General features: G+C 35.6%; 1 protein-coding gene across 1 annotated transcript in view; it reads right to left on the minus strand.

Annotated features, from left to right (window-relative positions):
* The window catches only part of STAG1 (STAG1 cohesin complex component), an 86127-nt gene that overhangs the window by 17545 nt on the left and 48828 nt on the right, over positions 1-19754 (minus strand). The window contains exons 2-15 of the mRNA XM_072407614.1: positions 13482-13615; positions 13214-13346; positions 12581-12739; positions 11945-12041; positions 10740-10816; positions 9848-10052; positions 7233-7384; positions 5806-5879; positions 5229-5352; positions 4765-4863; positions 3489-3568; positions 3072-3179; positions 2272-2386; positions 1964-2081 (exon numbers count right to left, since the gene is read on the minus strand). Of these exons, the coding sequence (XP_072263715.1) occupies positions 1964-2081; positions 2272-2386; positions 3072-3179; positions 3489-3568; positions 4765-4863; positions 5229-5352; positions 5806-5879; positions 7233-7384; positions 9848-10052; positions 10740-10816; positions 11945-12041; positions 12581-12739; positions 13214-13346; positions 13482-13510 (1570 nt within the window). The 5' untranslated portion in view covers positions 13511-13615. The remainder of the gene's footprint in view (positions 1-1963; positions 2082-2271; positions 2387-3071; positions 3180-3488; positions 3569-4764; positions 4864-5228; positions 5353-5805; positions 5880-7232; positions 7385-9847; positions 10053-10739; positions 10817-11944; positions 12042-12580; positions 12740-13213; positions 13347-13481; positions 13616-19754) is intronic.

Consider the following 19754-nt stretch of genomic DNA (forward strand, 5'->3'; position numbering starts at 1 on the left):
AACAGCAGTAAATTTAGTAAGCAGAGGCTCACAAAATGAAAAGTTAAAAACCATCCTGATGGTTGCCAACACAGCAAAAGAGTCCTGACATCTTCATGCTGTTTAGTATAGGAACATTTATGTTTGGTTAAGCCATTTATCAAGACTTTCACACAAAACCTTCAGGACATCTCTCCTAATCAACTCTCATTATCATCTTTTAACTTAAGCAAATTTAACTAGGATGTAAATATAGGAACCCTAAACTAGGCAATGAAAGCTGCCATTTGTGAACAGGTTGGTGTTCTTATCATCATAAACCTTCCTGTATATATTGACCCAGGAAAAGTATGCAGTTTAGGTTTTCGGCTAATTGCAAACACAATTTCACAATTATCTGCATGTTTTAAATTCGTAACAGAAACCAAAAGTTTAGCGTTACATTCAAGCAATTAGCATTCTTTACACTGAGTTCCGCAATGACAGAGTACATCATATCTCAGTTTAGGTGCATTTAATGAAATTCTCACACATCACTACAAAAAAACTCTACTTACCCATTTGGTAAATGCACCCAAGACCTGTATTCCACTGCCATCGGAATGAACACTATCACTATGGAAGATTTCCCTTTTTCACAATAAAATATTGGAGTAAATTTAGATATACTCCTGGCCATTTTTTTTTTTTTGTTAAAGCAGTGAAATGCTGAGAGCAGACATGTTCTATTGCAATTTGGGAGATATACGTAAGAAAAGAGGGGTTCTTCTTCCTACTGCTTTTCACACATATTTCATCCCTTCCCCCACTCCTTCCTTTACTGTTATGGTGTAATATGCCATATCATACAACAAAAGTGCAAATGACAGACCGTGCAATCCTGTTTAATCAGGGTTTGTCGTTTTTCATTTTACCAATTTAGGGAGATTGTAATTTGATGCATGTGTTTTTTTCCTATTGTATTTTACAAGATGTTATGGGAACATCAGATTAAATGTACTATTTTGTTCCTAATATACAGATGACACAGTGTGAAGTATAAATCTCCAGCTAAATGCATTATACTAATGTATTACTGTAATAAAAAGGGACACACTGATTTGTTAAAAGCCACAGATATTAAAACCCTCAAACAATACTTTATAGATAGAAAACTTAACAAAAAATTTCTAAAGCTCCACATATTGAGGTCAACCCTCTGGAAGCCTTTATTGAAGCCTTCATACTTGTGATGAAAGATGGGGCTATTATTGCTGGCTATTATTGCTGGCACTAGAAGCAATACAGTAAATTTGTATATGCGTTGTAGGGTATGTGCCACATTATATCCCCTCAGTAGAGGCTGCCAAAAAAGCAATTACAGACTGTGCTCAATATAAGGATATGGGATGATTTTAGTAGGTATTAAATGGGATAGAAGGGATCAAGCAAAAGCTGTTGGGCCTGTCGGCTCATATCCTCACCAACACTTAATGTGCTGGTCTGATCATCCCTATATTGCAGTGTAATGACTGGATAACATTTGTACATTAAAAGCCAATGGCCAAATATCAATACAGCGGTTGAACAGCAAACTTAAAATTAGGTGTAATATGAGAACCAAAAGGCGGGAAAGGTCCTTCACTTGGGTTCAAGAAGAAATGGAGACTTTATAAACTTTTGCCTACCCCAGAAAACAAACACAGGAATCGCAAAAAGAAGAATAGAGGGGGTTTTCATGATTAGGTATAGAGACAAAGAGTAATTTTACTGTGTATTATTTTTATGCCAATAATACACAGTAAAATTACTCTGTCACTATACCTAATGCTGAAAACCCCCTCTAGACTTTTTATTCAATTCCTAGGAATGTATTTACTACAGTGCTAAAAGCTAATTTTTGAACAATCACATTTTGTCCCTTATGGATTATAGTGTTGACTTGTCAATGCTTAACCAAATTAAGTTTAAACAAAACCAAAAAGTTTAGTCATGAAGTACCTACCTTCCTCCCCTTGTACTGGCTCTTCAACTAGCAGCTCTGCCATGCATTCCCAATCTTTTAGAAGCTCTTGGGAACTTTCCCATAAACTGTCAACGAGGTATGCAGCATGTTCATGTAACTAAGGGATTAAACATACACGATTCTAAGTAAAAGGAAAAATGAAGAGCTCAGTATAATTTTTTATAACAGCAAATATACTTAACTGATCTAGAAATAATGTGCTTTTACTGCACGGTCATTAGCTAATGTTTTCACAGCCATGTTTGCTTTATACAATACTTTCACACACTTACTCTGTAGCATCTTACCTCACTTTCAAGAAAGAAAAGCACAAGCATTTTTACAAGATTGCCATTAGGACTGCTCCGACCCCTTCTTTTAGCCAAGGCCTCCTCTGCTTGTGGATCATGTCTACTAAATAACCTAGAAAGAAAGAAAATGCTCACAATTCTTGCAATGTCAAATGTTGCATTAGGAACATTGTTTTATAAGGTTCTTCTAAACTTCTGGCAAATTGATATTCAAAGTCACAGTATGAGCTTCATCAAAAAACAAATGCTTAATAGTTTAGCTATAATGGGTATAGTAATCATATAAATCTCAGTAGAACTTTGAGTATTTTTGCACAATTTAAAGGCCAGAATCAAATAACGAGTTGTAGATAGAAGCTGGTTCATATTGATTTAAGCCACTTAGGTCATGAGCTTTAAATTTAAAAAAAATGTATCAATAACATAAAAAAACTTGCCCCCCAGTGCTATAATATCCTGGACTCACCAGACCACCCCAAACTGTGTATATGAATAAAAGTTACTTTTATTAACAACAAAACACCTACTTTCCCCTTTGACTTGGCGTCCATTTGTAACAAATAACTACCTAATTGAATCTCATCAGTCTGAATCCAGTAAAATAGGAGAGTTGTTATCAGCTGCTAAAGCATCATCAAAACATAATGGGATAATTTGCCAGGACACAACTCTGAAGTCGCACACCCAGCAAAGCAATATTACTTTAGGCTGCTATGTCCCCATGATTGGACTTTAGGGGTATTTTTTATTGGTGCTTGAAAACTCTGGCAAAGTAAACTACATTAAAAAATATTTACTTCTTGTGCAGGAATTCTCCAGCTGCTACAGCCACGGGCCGATGTGCAGAGTACACCAAATGGTAAACGTTCTCACAGTCTTCATTGGACAGGGCCTCTTCACTACCACTGCAAAAAAAAGCAAGCATTTATTATTTACTGTAAGGTATTCAACAAAATTAAAGCAGCAGTACACTTGCTATGGGGTGTTAAACTTGCATAAAATTACTGTTTTGCAAAACATAGTTACCAAAATGTCATATGAAAACCATAGGATCAAACGGGTCATCTGCCCTTATTCACTGTAAAAACAGATTCCTGCATGTGTCGGAAGGTAAAAGAGCTAACTGTAAAATGGACCTTCAGGATCACTTTTACCCCAACTGTATAATGTGCATTTACCAACTAAATAAGCTGATGCAAGCTATGAAAACTTACTGGAGGATCAGAGTCACAAGGCGAATTGCTTCGACAGCTACATCATACTCTTTGTCCAAGGTCATCGAAACAATCCGATCCTGTAATTAAACATGAATTATGTCAGGTGTTATTTACTTAATGATAAACATTGGCAGGCAGCTGGCACTTTTGGCCTTTATTGCTGCAAGAAATAAACATAATCATACATCCTTTTTTTTAAATACCAATTTTTGGTTACTTTTTCTAACACTGTGTAACAAAAAGAATTTATTTGCAAATAACCTACCCGTGCTTTGCACCAGAGAAGCAAGTTACGTATCATTTTAAAAAGATAATTTTTTTAGAATAAAATGCATATATTTAAATTAAAAAAGCCTTTTAAGAAAAAAAAGAAGCAATGTATAATACCCCTCCCCCCACTAAAAAAAAAAAAAAAATTATGAAAACCAATCATACTCTCTTGGTAAATAAAACTATATGTTTAAATGACAGCTACAAAAACAAAGAAAGTCTGTGAAGACTGCTAAGAATTTGGCATTTTTGGGAGTTTCTATGTCCTGTGTTGCTTGCTGCACTCCTAGTCCCCTAGCCAACTTCCACACCACTAATGTATATTCTGTATCAAGATTATTTGATTACACCCAGATTGTTTTTGATTATGACAGCTCAAACAAACAGAGAAACAAATTTGATTTTAAAAAATATGAAATTATTGTCTTACCCGACAAAAAAATTATGTTATGTTTGTTAATAATTATGGAAATATTAATCAGTCTCTGGACCATTGAGTGATAATATTAAAGAACCAAAATACAGAATGAATGTCAATCAAAAAAAAAAATTGCAAAAAGTTTTTTTGCTAGATCTCAAAATTACTCTAGGTGTTTGTGAAAGGCTTTCAGATGACTACAAGCATTATATAATTCACTAGAGGGTGCTAGAGCCCACAGTGTTCAGAAGAACAGAACGCTATTGATTAGAATGGTTACTAACACAATGCTACAGTATATAGACATACTCCACACAAGCTTGTGATTTTACATGAAAATAAGACAGGACACATTTGTTTTGACTTTTTTTTTTAAAATGTGTATAACTCATGTAAATATATTTAACAAAGCAGAATGGCAATTATTTAATGGATTAAAAAAAAAAAATCCAAAAAACACAACGCAGGATATTCTTGAAAGATTTAATCACACAGTTGGGGCTCTGAGATAATATAAAAACCTTAAAAAATAATGCCTCTTTCACATATTCACAAATATGAAGTCAATGTCAGTAAAGTGCATACCTTAAATCGGTTTGTGAAAAGCTCGAGCTTAGGGAACAGTTCTCTATTAGTGTACAGACTCTGAAGGGCTTTCAGGCACTTGAGCCTCACTTCTCCTTGCTACGTATGGAAGAAAGAAAAAACAAATTTAGATATCTGAACGGTCACATTATCAAAAAGTAAAATATTGCCCTTTGGAGGCTTTGTTCTGTCTGGCGGCAATTGAAGTGGTTCCTGGGGAACTGATAACAAATGATCAGCTGCAACCCCACATTTTTACAAGGGTTTGTCAAACACCCTCAACTGCCCCTGTAACTTTTCCACGGGGTCACATGCTGCTTGGAAACCTGCCTGACCACGGCAGTAGTTGGTCAGTTACTGTTACATGGAATTGTATAGGAAGGTTTTTCTTGAAATTAATGATCTGGCAGCAGGATCACTTTAAAAGTGTGCATAGCTTGTTACAACTTTATTATAAAACTCACCCGGTCATGAAGTGTCCAGCCCACATACTTTAGATAGCTGTCATTAAGGAAAGCGTCACTGTACATTTTCATCCAGACACCTATTTCCTCAATACAGATTGCTCGGATCTCAGCAATGGCATCTCTGTGAAAGGATGAATTAGCAAGAACCAAACTCAGTAAAACAGAAAAAAAATATGGTGAAGAACCTACTAGATTGTAAGCTCTTTGGGGCAGGGTCCTCTCCTCCCCCTTTATCACTCTCTGTATTAGTCTGTCATTTGCAATCCCTATTTAATGTACAGCGCTGCGCAATATGTTGGGGCTATATAAATCCTGTTTATTAATAATAATAATAATAATAACACATTGGCTTTTAAATGTAACCAGCACCTGAAAAAGATGACTGGCTCTGCTTGATTCAAACAAGAAACAAGCATACTAGAAAATAGAAGTTATCAATTTGGAGTTTCCCATCTCTATGTTAGTCATTTAAAAACCAAAACTTCTGCATGGTAAATCTAGCATTATCAAAGGACAGTCCTCTCATGCCTCATGTTAATGTAAGACCATATCATTAGATTTATAGGTGAATTACCTGTATCTGTGAACAAAGATGCCCTTAAAAATGGAGTTCATCATGTTTTCAATTTCATCCTGGTTTTCTTGAAGCTGTTAATAAAAAGTGTATAAAATATATAAAAACAAACATAATAAACAAGTAAAAAATGCACTTTGACGAAAGAAGTTTCAATTAAATAGCTATGTAATTTTATAGAAGATATAACATACATATATACATATTTTTATACATATTTTGTATAAAATACAAAAAGCATTAGAACACATGACAGAGAATGGAGCCTCTTTTTAATTTTTAAAAGTAATAGTTTTTCCTCCCATTTTTCAAGAGTTTGGTTTTACGGTTTCCAGATTGCTGACATTTCCTGAGTCTTTTTTACCTGTACAAAGAAATATCTGGCGACATGCAAACAACATAAGATACAAACCCTTCCTAACTCAGCTGGGACAGTAGGGGGAACCGACATTGCATGAACCTGAGCACCATAAATACAAATTATAATATATACGATTCATTTCTTGCCTTCACAAGCCATCATTGCAAGAATCCAGTGAAATGTAAACACAGACTTTACAGCTTAGCCTCCTGGGCGTTTACCTTGAGCCTAAAAAAAGCGTTTACCCTGAACTCGGCTCGGGATAGCTAAAAATAGAATCAAGTGTTGCTTTGGCCCCAGCGCCAAATTCAAATCCACTTACAATGCAATGTGATTGTCACACAACATTGTATGACAATCAGATTACTGAAAACCCCACTTACCTGGTCCCCACAGCTCCTCAAGAGATGACTTCTTTCTTCTGTCTTCAACCGCCGAACGCAGAGACGATCTCCGGGGTTTCCTGGTGACGTTGGTGCGGGCGGGAGGTGGGGCAGGAAATTCAAATCATTTTGTATTAGATTCAATACAAAATAGGTGTATTGAGTCCAATACAAATAAATCTTTATATAATTATATATATATATATATATATATATATATATATATATAATTATATGCTACTGTCCAGTTATATTACATTATTTATGTTAACAGATGTTCTTTTTATTTTGTGTTTTTATTACATTATTTATTAAATATTGGACATATTTCGATGGGTTATGCCTCTCTTCTCCTCTGCATTATATCTAAAACTATATTAAAATGTTTAATGTATTTAAACTTATTTGTTTTATTTTACAAGATTGTGTGTTTCAAACTTTTTTATATTCAGGATATCTACTAGACCTTTGTTTTGACATATTTTGGTAAGTTACAAGTCTACAATATAAAAAAGAAAATTTCATTAAAAACAGTGTACTGCTTTTGGTACAGAAATCCAGACATTGTGAAAAGCCCAGGAGGTTAACTGATGTGCTGCCAGACCCCATTTGCCTGTCTGATGTTGATGAATTGACTGCATGATGCAACTGTAGCTCTGTCTCAGAGTAAATATATTGCATACCTCTTTTCGCTTTTGTAGCAGCAGCTCCAGTCTCTCATTGGCTCTCTTGCCAATCATCTTGTTCCGTTCTGCTTCATACTGCCGCTGCGTATTATCCTGGTGAATACTCAAGTTAAGAGCAACATTCACCAAAGCAGTCATCAGCTTCATTGCTACGGACATACAAAGAAAAAGAATCATATTCTTTCCCAAGATTTAAAAGGTGGTGAGGTGGAGACTCAAATTTTAAGTTTCCATCCAAACTGTAAAATGCTACTACACACAAAAGACATAAAAAATGTACTGCAACAAATTAGGAACAGTGAAGAGTAAATGTATCCTAAAGGGTTCATAAACCTGAAACATAAATGGAGCTATATAAAGTTATTCCTTGCAGAATTTTTACTTTATTAAAAGGTCAAAATAAAGATTTCAAAATAACAGATTTCCAAAATAGCTGCCCAGCTGTTTCCACTCAAATACACCCCTGACATCTACTACATGACCTCCTTTAAATTTAAATTGTTGCTTCAACTATAAATGTACATAGCAGTAACAGTATTACATGTGCAGGCTGTGATTCCAGCTTTGCAATGCTACACAAGCCTGAGTTTGTAAACTTTTTGAAAACAATTCTATGTGGCCAATTGTAGTAGCCAATCAATTATAACTACAATGTAAATATTTTATTCTAAACACTTTAAGACATGAAAACATTGTATCAACAGTACACATTTAAAAAAAAAATACAAAAATCCCTAAAAAAGTTACATTTAATACTGCAAAACAACCTAAAAAGTGGTCCATGAAAATACACTACATTTCACTAGAAAGTGACCCTGTCATTGAAAGAAAATAAATGTTTAACAGCTCTATTATGTTGTTTTGCAATATACAATGTATACATTTGGCCTGATACCAGTCAACAAATACCAGGTAAAAAAAACCTGTATTTCTAAAAACAGAAAAAAAAATTTGCACTAAAAAAAAAAAATTAAAATAAATAATAAATAAAAAAAAAAAAAACATGCGCACACATATTTAACTCCACATTACCTGCAAATAAAAAACCCAGTGGTTTAAGTCAAATTTGAATAGTAAATACAAGAAAGTATGTAAAGAACAAAAAGTGCACTTATGTTTTTAATATCGAAGTTCTAAAGTCTACCAGTGTGGGGCAGCAGCATAAAGATATTCAAAGCTATATTCTGCCCCAGCCACAGAACTGAATGATTAAGAAAACAAAACAAACTAGTACAAGGGGGCACTGTAGACTTCTTTTCATTTCAAACCTCAATACAATTTTGGTGTGATGTTTACTAAAGAAACAACTGTTTCTTTACAAACAGCCTAAAATTCATAGAGATCACAGTAAGTGTGATTACGTCACTATTAGCACATTCTAACTGTTGGTAATGGGTTATTGCATTGAAGATGCAACACAAAGATCATTTATGGCAATTTTAAAACTATGTAAATAAAGCAACTGGCATTTACTGGAAGATACTGTAATTAGCATTCTCACAATGTCATCAGTTCTAGGAGACTTTCTGAACCTGTGCTTCTGGTCCACCATTTTTGACACAAAGTTAGTAACCTGGAGGTTAGCTGCAGGTCTGAGATCCTCGGTACTGAGCAATCATGGGGTACTATGAAGAAAATCTAGGGGGATATTCAGGTATATGAAGGTGCCTTTCTCAAAGTAAGAGCTGTCATTTGGGCAGCGACAGAGCAAAGCGTGGAAATGTTTTTTATTTGATACTTGGTGGCAGTAATACTGGCACCAACAGGATTGCTAGTCTGTCATAACTATATTGTGTTAGTTTTAATATTGCTTGTGTTTTGTCACAAACCTATAGGTTGGCGCAGACTATTGGTATTAGGATGGTTTTGCAGAAACAAAGAAAGATTTGTAATTTAGCACTTAAATTATACAAACATGGACTAATTTAAAGCGTACCTAAACTCAGAATTTTCACTTTACATAAAAGGGTAGAGAACCCTTTTTTGTAATGTAAGAATTAGGTTTATTTTTATTTAGGTGAAAAAAAAAAAAAAAGGGGGGGGTGCAGCACAAAAGCCTCCCAGGATACCTAACGTCAGGCATCCCGGGAGGCTCTTGAGTGCCTGTTTGCTCAAGGAGCAAAATTTGCTGATCTCACGCATGGGCAGTGAGATCAGCAAATTTTTTTTTCATCCTACATCACCCGATCTCACGTCTCGGTCGGGTGACGTAGGATGAAGAACCCAAAGAAAAGGCGAAGATGTTGGCACCTGGAGCGCCGGCTCCAGGACGGATGCCGAGATCACACAGGACTGTATGCCGGACACCCCTGGAGTGATTGGACTGCCCTGCAAGATTGAAGGTGTGTTTTTTTTTAGTATAGTTCCTCCTTAAGTTATAGCTAATATAGTATAGTTAAGCTATATAGTAATGCGTGTACTGCAAAACATTTTTGTGTAGTAATGGTTCACTTTAATCGTTAGACAACTTTTAAAATTATCACTTTCGAACCATATAAATCCTTCCTATAGGTGGAGGTTTGTAGATAAATACATCACTCTACTAAATTCTAGTAACAGGTAACAAAAGCCAGGATCCCACTGCCACTTACAGGAACAATCACATAACTTACCCGCTAGTGTGCTTGTATGCCTGAAAGCTCGAACCTGGGAGTCAGAGAGACCAGTCAGCAGGGAAATGACGGTGTCCATCATATACTCATCGTAGATGATGCTGTACTGACACTGTCGGATCAGAACACCAATGAACTCACAGAAGTTGCAGCGAAATTTCTTCCAGTGGGGTCCAGGCATTGTAAGAGGATAATCTCCGCTGTCCTAAAAGGGAAAATTATTGAAAAAAGAAAGCCAAGGTTAAAAATGACTTAAATATTTAAATTAATTATTTATATCAATTTAGAAAGGGAAATATAGATCAACAATACAAAATGAATAAATGGTAATATCTTAGGTGTAAAAACACTGGTGTCATTAAGTAACACTGGTTAATTAATTAAAAATGAATTTAAAACTTTAATAATAAATTATATATTAAAAAAAGCATATTCGGCTTCTTTGCAATGTATATATTACATTGTGTGCAGATGTTAAAGCCTTTTTTTTTTTTTATTTAAAGAAAGCACATAGATATTTAGGTGACTACAGCTCTTAAGAGAAAGAGGGGGGAAAAAATGTTGCAATTGTGATATTGTGATATTTAATGGCAATCACAAAATCCCAATACACAGGACTTGTTCAGTATGTGTACATTTGGAAAGCCTAGCTACCAAGGTATCTAGGAACAACTGTTGTGATTTTAAAATTTAAGAAGATAATTTTTATATTTGATTTTTTTATAGTTCGTAGCAGCTGCAAATTCACTCTGAAAAAGTTCCCCTGAGGAAAAAAGACATGGATATAAGAAATGCTTCAGGAATGTAAATGGAAGGATATAATATTAAGTATGACTAATATCAAAGGTAGTTCATAATTCTATTACATTTTTAACCAATAAAGGCTTCATACCTCATCAAACTCCTCAGTCATTTTTCTGATGATCTCCGCATTTTGCATGTTTCGGAACATCTCAATTCGTACAGTACCTACACAGAACATATATTAAGTCAGAAAAACTATAGTGAAAGAGTTAAAAATAAATATGTAAAAAAATAAATAAATTATATATATACATATTACACACACTCCGACTTGTGGGCATATCTAATCAATTGTCATCAGGAGGTAGAGGTTTTGAATATTATGGCAAAATGCTCACCCCTACACCGACTTTGGTTCCACTTTAAAGCTGTGTAAATATCAATATTCCCGTGTTGTGCGTTAATTCAGAGACAAACCTTCATGTGAACGGAATAAGCTATGTTAACAATATAAGACCAGTGAAAGGAGAATAGCATTGGCTTACTGCCAGTTGTAGTGAACGTGTACCTTTCTTTAAGCCTGCTGAACAACAAGCAATAATATCTATTGAAGCTTCAAAAAATTTTGGGTGACAATTAAAACAAACTATATCCATACCGGAGAGTCTGCTTGCTTATTTGTGGGGAGTGGTGATGACGAGCAGGAGGTGCTCCACTGCAGGGACAATAGTCTTTACTCATGGTCATTTAGTCATCTGGCATGGCAGATGGCTAAAACAATTCGTAGGACACCTGTACTGATGCTAGCTTCTCCCCCAAAGAAAGGGAAGGAATTCTGATAATCATTTGATGCATACGTGTTTCATGTATGTACCGAAACCAGCCACAGCCTGTTAGGTGGCATTCTCAGAGACCAACAACAAACATTCACAAGTTATTTCAAAATCATCAAGCTACTTAGGGGCCATATCAGAACTAGAATCCTAGAGACTACCAACTTGCACCAATAGCATCACTACATCACGTGCCCAAACAGTAGTATCTCACTCACAAGCAAGAGCAAGCAATAAAGCAACATCCTGCTGGTTTGTTCAGCAAAGGAGTCATGTTGCAGGTATGTGCTGATAGTGAGCGATATCTTCTCTATCCTATCTGGACAAAGGTAAAAAGTTTTATAAATGCTTTGCTGTGAATGCATAGCATTTTGGACAAGGATTTACAAATTAAAACTAACATCAGTGTGTGCATGTTAGGGCAATAGGGTATTATTCAGGTACATATAGGTATAAAAATAATCAATATGAAGCTTGTAGGAAAACAGTTGTAATGTAGGAAAAAAGTTACAAAACTAACCTTTGCATCCTGAACACTGGATGAAGAAGTTAATCAAGTCCAGAAGAGCCATGTCTCTGTCCTGTTTATAGGATTCAATCCAGTCATCTACTACAGACTATAAAAAAAAGTTCAAGAGTTCAAATGAGAATCACAAGCTACATGTAAACTAGCACACAAATATTATGAATAACTTATTAAACTTTGAAAAACAAAACAAAGAGCGCCACATGTTTAGTTAAGGTGAAATTGTTCATTATCAATATATGTTGGATTGAGTGTTCCTGTGTGTTTACTTTTAGGCTCTCACAAAGTGACAAAGATACTTTTTGGCTCAACTGTAACTTATGTACTTGCTAAAACATCCTTAGTTTGAAGAGTGAAAACTAATGCAGCAATCACATTTAAGCACAGGTAAGCTTTAACATATTAAACTTTTGTGCATATGCCTGTTCAGTAATGAACACCATATTTAGACATGTTTTGAATGACAGACCTTGTCAATATAAACTAATACAAAAAATACTCTCAGTTCTAATCCTTATTAAAAGTCTGCTAAACTTGTTTTATTTTTATCATATGTGTTATTCAGTTGTGTTATATATCATATTATGAACGGGGAAAAAGTAAGATATCACATGCGCAGTATGGGATTACCTGCATAGCACTTTTTCCCATCTTAACTACTTCAAACAAAGTGACTGGATCCCCCTCTCCATTTTGCTGAGGATGGCCGTTTGCTCTGCCGCGACCTCTCGTGCCAGGCTCTGCGCGGCTCCTCTCACCAGGTGTCTTGCGTGGTTTCTTAATAGCAGACTATATTAAAAAAAAAAAAAAAATGAACAAACTGTTAAAATTTCATCACATTTAATATATTCTATGCACTAAAAAAACACTATACTAGCACTTTAATGCGTTTCTTAGACCTAATTTAAAAACAGAATTGCCCATTCCCCAACTAAATTCAAGTTAAAATTCTTCATCTTGCAAAGAATTTATGATTCTATATAAAAATATGATTTTAAGAAATATTTCTTACTTGCTTGGTAAGTGCCGATAAAGAACAATTGGTAGAAAGTCAAAGTAAACACTTTGACTTAAAAACCCACATTTCAATTTGTGAGATTATAGATTTCATGGTCACATTGTAGTGTTACTCATCAGGCCACTATATAAACACCTTAGCTAATGCAAATGATTAGGATGAATGGATTCAAATATTTTCAAATATTAGCCTGAAGTATACACTTTGTTTTAACCAGGTGGTAATGAATGACAGTGATCACATACTGGTGGTCTTCCAGGACGGCCCCTTTTTCTTTTGCCTTTGACTTCCATGTCATCAGTAATATCAGAACTCATTTCACTGGCAACAGCAGACATGTCTGTGTGCACTGGTGCACCGGTGTCATTGGTGGAATCCCTAAAAGAACACGACAAGTTTATACACAATACTTTACCATGATCAATATCTAAGTGTTCTGTATTTAATGTACAGTACTGTTGGAGCTTTATAAATCCTGTTTAATAATATTAATATTAATAATAATGTACTTACTGCAACACTGAGAGCTCAGACGTAATCATTTTGATTTTTTTTTTTTAAGGGATACAGCGATGGTTTAAAGAAAAAAAAAAAGCGGCTTAACGTTTGCTGTAGGTTCACTTATCTGAATTGGATCACCATTCAACCTAAGAAAAAGACATGAAGAAATGTATTAAGTTTTCCATGCAAAACAAAATTAAGAAATACAGGATCTCAAAAACAAAATAGGTTTGCTACTGAATTTATTTTTTTCATTACTCAAAACTTCATCAATGAAAGCTCTAACCTTCCAGATTTCATTTATTACTAAACAAGCAAATGGGCAAATTCATAATCTTACATATCAATTGTTCCTTGTATCATAACAGAAAATTGGCATATATTCTTCCCTTGCAACACTTGTGCCCTGGCCTGAAGAACAACCCAACACACCAACTTCATGGACTTTGCTTTTTCTTTTAATTGTTGCATGAATCTTCTCTTAGAAATCAAATATATGTAAATTGGATTTACATAATTTATGTACATATTAAAAACAAATCAAGTCCTAAATTCACTTTGAACCATAAATATCAGTAAGATTGCACATCTGTCCAACAACCAAAAAGTTTTAGTACAAGTGAGTATATTTCTACTTTAATACAAGGCTTTATCAGTTACTACTTGATAACAAATGGTGGTAAATTTTTTCACCACTGGAGGCATTGTCCTACTGCATATATAACGGATTAGAAAACCATTGCATTGGGTTGAAACTTGTCAAATTACTTCATTTCAGAACAAAAAGTAGAGAAGGGAATTAACACAAAAATGGCGAGTTTAGGAAAAAACATTATTTAGCTTTTACCAGTAAACTGGGGCAAATTACAGATGTGAGTTTCAAAGATATATTGCACTGTGCAACTGTCAGAAATGCGCAATCAGTTTTAAAATCATTATTTAAAAAACAATAGCAGAAGTATAATGCTTTAGGTTGTATTAAAGTGAATAAATATGTCATTTTAAAAGTGCATTTAAATGTTTTCATATGTATTAACTACATGAAATGTGTTGATGGCTTTTGTGTGTTAAAAAAAATAAAAAAAATAAAAGGCATGTGCTGGTAAAATGAAAGGGAACTCTACAAGTGTTTACCATGTACTTCCATGTATCTCTATCAAGCAATTATAGAAATACAGAATGCATAATCAGCTCCATCATGCAGCGCCTTTCACAATTAACTATTACCAGAAGATGATTTTTATCATCCTCAACATTACAAAATCTTACAGTCTCTTGTGAGGAAACACAATATATTGGAAGTAGTTAGGTCTTATTATCTGAGATGGAAACTTCAGCTTTTCAGTAAAAGCTTGCTAGTAAACAAACCATAACAAAGAGCACGTGGAGAAGAATGCCAGCACAGAGAAACAGTTAAATTAAAAGCTGTTTTAGTCACTGCCACTAGGTGGCTATGTATCATAGATTAATTTAAGTTTACTTTGTTTAAAAAATAAATCCTTACTTGAACTTTGCAGACACCACAACTGCTCAGGCTTCCGATTAGATTTAGCTACAAGACATTGTGTATGCCCATGGTTTACCTATAAAGATCACCAAGCTTTCCCTTACAAACTCCCTTCCATTCTGGATTAGGCAATTGTGTAACCAGCAGACGTCCACATATCTGCTGGACCAATTCCTCACTTCTCCTATTCCCTAATATTTAAGCTGATGTGCCCCCAAACATATAACAAGTTTAGTAACCCCAAAGTAGCGCTTTTTTTTTTTTTAAATCTACTTCACAGGCACAGTTATGAACTACTGGAATTCGTTAGATCTGCAGCCTTTTTCGAATAAAACACGCGTGTAATATGTCTGTAGCCATGTGCATTTGTCTATAGATGTGTGTGTGTGTGTAATATGTCTATAGATGTGTGTGTGTGTGTGTGTGTAATATGTCTATAGGGGTGTGTGTCTGTGTGTGATATGTCTTTAGAGGTGTGTGTGTGTAATATGTCTATAGGGGTGTGTGTGTGTGTAATATGTCTATAGGGGTGTGTGTATGTGTGTAATGTCTATAGGGGTGTGTGTGTGTGTGTGTGTGATATGTCTATAGGGGTGTGTGTGTGTGTGTGTGTGTGTGTGTGTGATATGTCTATAGGGGGTGTGTGTGTGTGTGTGTGATATGTCTATAGGGGGTGTGTGTGTGTGTGTGTGATATGTCTATAGGTGTGTGTGTGTGTGTGTGATATGTCTATAGGGGGTGTGTGTGTGTGATATGTCTATAGGTGTGTGTTCTATAGCTGACCAACAGCAAGGATAGAATTATTACACTGGTCAGCAAGAAGGGAAAAATCATATAGTCATTTTTGCTTAATTGTCACTTAGTCTTATTGTCAGATGGGATAATAAACAAACTATCTCTAGGGAGTTACTGTTGATCATCTAGAAGAAAATTACAGAGATTCAAAGTTTTAGTGCTGTCCCTAGAACAAGAGGTGAGGAGAAATCATACAAAAGGACAGCAGCTCCAAGGAAATCAGTTTCGGATGGGATTTCTTCTCTGTTACATCTCTGGGACAAAATGATGATGGAAATGTCTGAATGGCACAAAAACACCAACAAATAAAATGCCAAGGTAATATTAACCCTTCCTTTCTCTATCCAAAAGAAAAAAAAAGTATGTCTATACACATATTTTATATGTGTATAGACATACTTATAGACATACTGCTTCCCTACGAAATCACTTTTTTTCACAAACATAAAAAAACCATGCATGTTAGGCCTAACCTGTACAAAATAACGACAATTGCAGGTTTTTGTTTGCAGATATTTGTGCGACTGTTTTTCAGTTTTGGTGCACACAAACAGAATTAAAAAAATGTTGTTAAAAAAAAAACAAAAACAAACAAAACTATAACACTAAAAACTGTACATAGGTGACACTTTAAGTAAAACATGCAGGAAACTAAATATCTTTACAGCATTTACTTGTGAGAGGGGCTGTGGATGTGATCAGCAGCCGAGAGACACTAATCCCTTCTTCACTAATGTCTTCTTTAAACTTTAAAGGGGAATCCCATCTAAAGCAACACATTTCATACTTCTCCCTTTACACACCTTTGCCTAATGTGAAAGATAGAAGATATAAACCAGAAGACACTCTGTACAATGTTTGTGTTTGCAATCTAGATCACAGTGCACAGAGTATTACAATGAGATCTCCTTCCATGCCTTTCCAGGAGGTGTCAAAGCTATTGTGCGAGTCTTCTAAAAGATTGGGTGTCTGTAGGCAAGAGTGCATGAAGTAATACCATTTAATGAGTTACACTACACTAATGCAACATTTTTTTGTGTTCGTTAGGGAAGCTATTTATATAAACTGGGCTAACTAAAAAACACCTAATCAGGACTTTAAGTCTGTGCACCGACAGAAGTATGGATAATGCTTGCAAGCTGTGTTAGGATGCCACCGAATGTCAATGCCTTTGCGTTAAAACATGTTACTGCAACAAACTTCTTCTCCTTGGGGTATCAGAGGATTAACACTTTTTTATTGCACACAAAAGTTTCTGATCATTGGCATGTATTATTTATTTGCCAGGATAGCATACTCATGGGCATTGATTCAGAGTTTGAAGGAGACCCCAACGACAGGCCTTTTTTTTTAAATCATAAAGTCGTATATATATTATATAGCAACAACAAATTCAGTGAGCTGGTAATTCCATTGCAACCGAGCCTTGTCAATTTACCTTTATATGGTTATGCATATAAATATTCTTATTGCCACTGCAAATTACCAATGAGCATGCAAAAGTACAAAATGGGTTAGCAAGACAATATATATATATATATATATATATATATATATATATATAATACACACTACTTTTTTACTTTTTTGAAGCCAGTGAAGCAATCCCATGTGCAGGCAATACTGATCAGATGCATTAATATATTACATGCATTATGACTGCTTCACTGGCCAAAGGTGTTAAGAATGTGGTCTGAGTTTTCTTGTCATATGTTGTAGCTCAACAGATTGTCTCATTGTATCTAGATGAGGATGCTGGGTGCATGGACCAGTAAACCCACAGGTCTGCTTTTTAACAGATATAGATTAGGACATTCAACAAGCAGGAACGTGTATATATTCATTGTCTACACTTAACATATATAATCTAAAATAACCAATTGAAAAAAAGTTCTGTCTCTACCAATAGCAGGTTTTATACATTTTTGCTCAATTATAGCAGAACAGCAAATTCAGAAATCCCAAAACATATACTTAACTAAGACATTCAATCACTTAACAGCCATACAACTATCCAGCTGTTCCTTGTTTTTAAAAAAACAACAACACACTATACATAGTACAGAGAGATACATTTTTGTATCAAATCCATTAACATGTGCTAAAGGCATCTGAGGCCAACATTTATTAACAAATCAGCATGCTATTCATTTACCTGTTAGTCCTAAACATCCTTTAAAAGCCATCCAAGCAGGGGTGGAGGTAGGATTAGTTTGACTCCTTAGGCTCAAAGAAAGTGAGATGAATGGCATCACTCAATCTGGAGAAGCACTGCTGGATCAGTGACTAGGTAGGTGTGTGGGGATTTTTAATCGGGGATTTATATTTTGTATTTAGCCATACCTGCAGTTGAGCTTTACATGAACTTTCAGACTCTTTTGTTGGATTAATTATCTATTGAATTCCACAATAGTTTAAAAATATTGTGGATAGAAAACCGCATTTTGTAGCACTTACAAAAGCTCAAATTTTATTTTACATTAAAGAAAAAAATCTCTTTTGGATAATAACTGCAAAGGTAGCAAATTTCCTGAGATCGAGAAGTTCCTGGCTTTGCCCCCTCGAAATGAAATAGAAAAAGGAGTGTGGGGGCATATGACAGCCTAATATCTTAGTATGTAACTGTGCAAATATCAGGTCTTTGTGATTCCTAAAACATTTTTTCTCTTATTGAGAAGCTGTGATGGCAGAGGCACAAGCAAGTTTCACATCCTTGGAGTTATGGGCCCTCATGAAGTTTTTGTTTCTCCAGGGAAAGTCAGCAAAGGACATTCACACTGAGATGTCACAAACACTGGAGGAGAAGTGTTCTTCCTACAGCACTGTCACAACCTGGATATCTTGTTTCAAGATTGGGCATTTCACCGATGAAGAGCCCCTCAGTGGGCGCTCCCCAACCTCAACTGACCCGGCAACCTGCGATGCTGTTCATGAGCTGAATATTGAGGACCGGCGAACATCCGCAAAAAAGATAGATTAGACACCTGACATCTCACGGGAGCTTGTTGGGTTTGTTATTACCACTATCCTAGACATGCGCAAGCTTTCAGCGAAGTGTGTGCCGATATGTTTGAACAGCGATCAGAAGAAGGAACGAGTTGAAGCATCCAAAGCCGTTTTGGCCCATTTTGAAGCTGTACGGGACTTTTTGGCTAGGTTAGTGACTAAGGATAAAACCTGGCTCCAAATCTATGATCCTGAAACCAAGGAGCAGTCAACGGAATGGCACCACAGCGGGTGCCCGTGTTTAAAGAATTTCCGAACCCAGAAATCAGCCAAAAAAGTCATGGCATCCATTTTCTGGACAAAGACAATATTCTGTTGGTGGACTACCTATCTCAGAGCTCTAGTATCACCGGATAGTATTATGCTAACCTTCAGGACCAACTGAATGAGGCAAGTAAGACGAAACGCCGTGGAGTTGACCAATGGGATCCTTTTTTTGCAGGACAATGTACCTGTGCACACGTCCAACGTTGTGGCTGCCAAATTAAACACCCTGGGTTTATAATTGGTCCACCATCCCCCCTAGTCACCTGACCAAGCCCCTTCAGACTATTATCTATTCCTGAATTAGAAGAAACACCTGGAGGGACAATGTTTTGAGGACATTTTTGACGTCAAAGATGCTGCTGAGAGCTGGGTTGCAACCCAACCAAAGGACTTTTTTTGAACGGTCTAGAAAAGCTGCAACTACGCTATACCAAGTGCATCAGTCTCAGGGGGGGAAGATGTTGAATAAATGTGTTATTTCATAACTCTGGCTCTCTTCTTTCTGGACAAAGCCAGGAACTTCTCAGCACCACCTCGTAAATCTGAAGATTTTAGCTCCTGAGGAGACAGGCCGAGATCTCCCTATAAAGTAATAGGCCACTCATAGTGATACAATTGTGTGCAGGGAAACTCCCTAGATATACTAAGAACTCATATTTATCCATTACATCAGCATCACCACAGCTCAACTACAACTATCTGCACAGTTA

The sequence above is a fragment of the Pyxicephalus adspersus genome, chromosome 4 (assembly GCF_032062135.1).
Source record: "Pyxicephalus adspersus chromosome 4, UCB_Pads_2.0, whole genome shotgun sequence".
Classification (NCBI taxonomy): domain Eukaryota; kingdom Metazoa; phylum Chordata; class Amphibia; order Anura; family Pyxicephalidae; genus Pyxicephalus; species Pyxicephalus adspersus.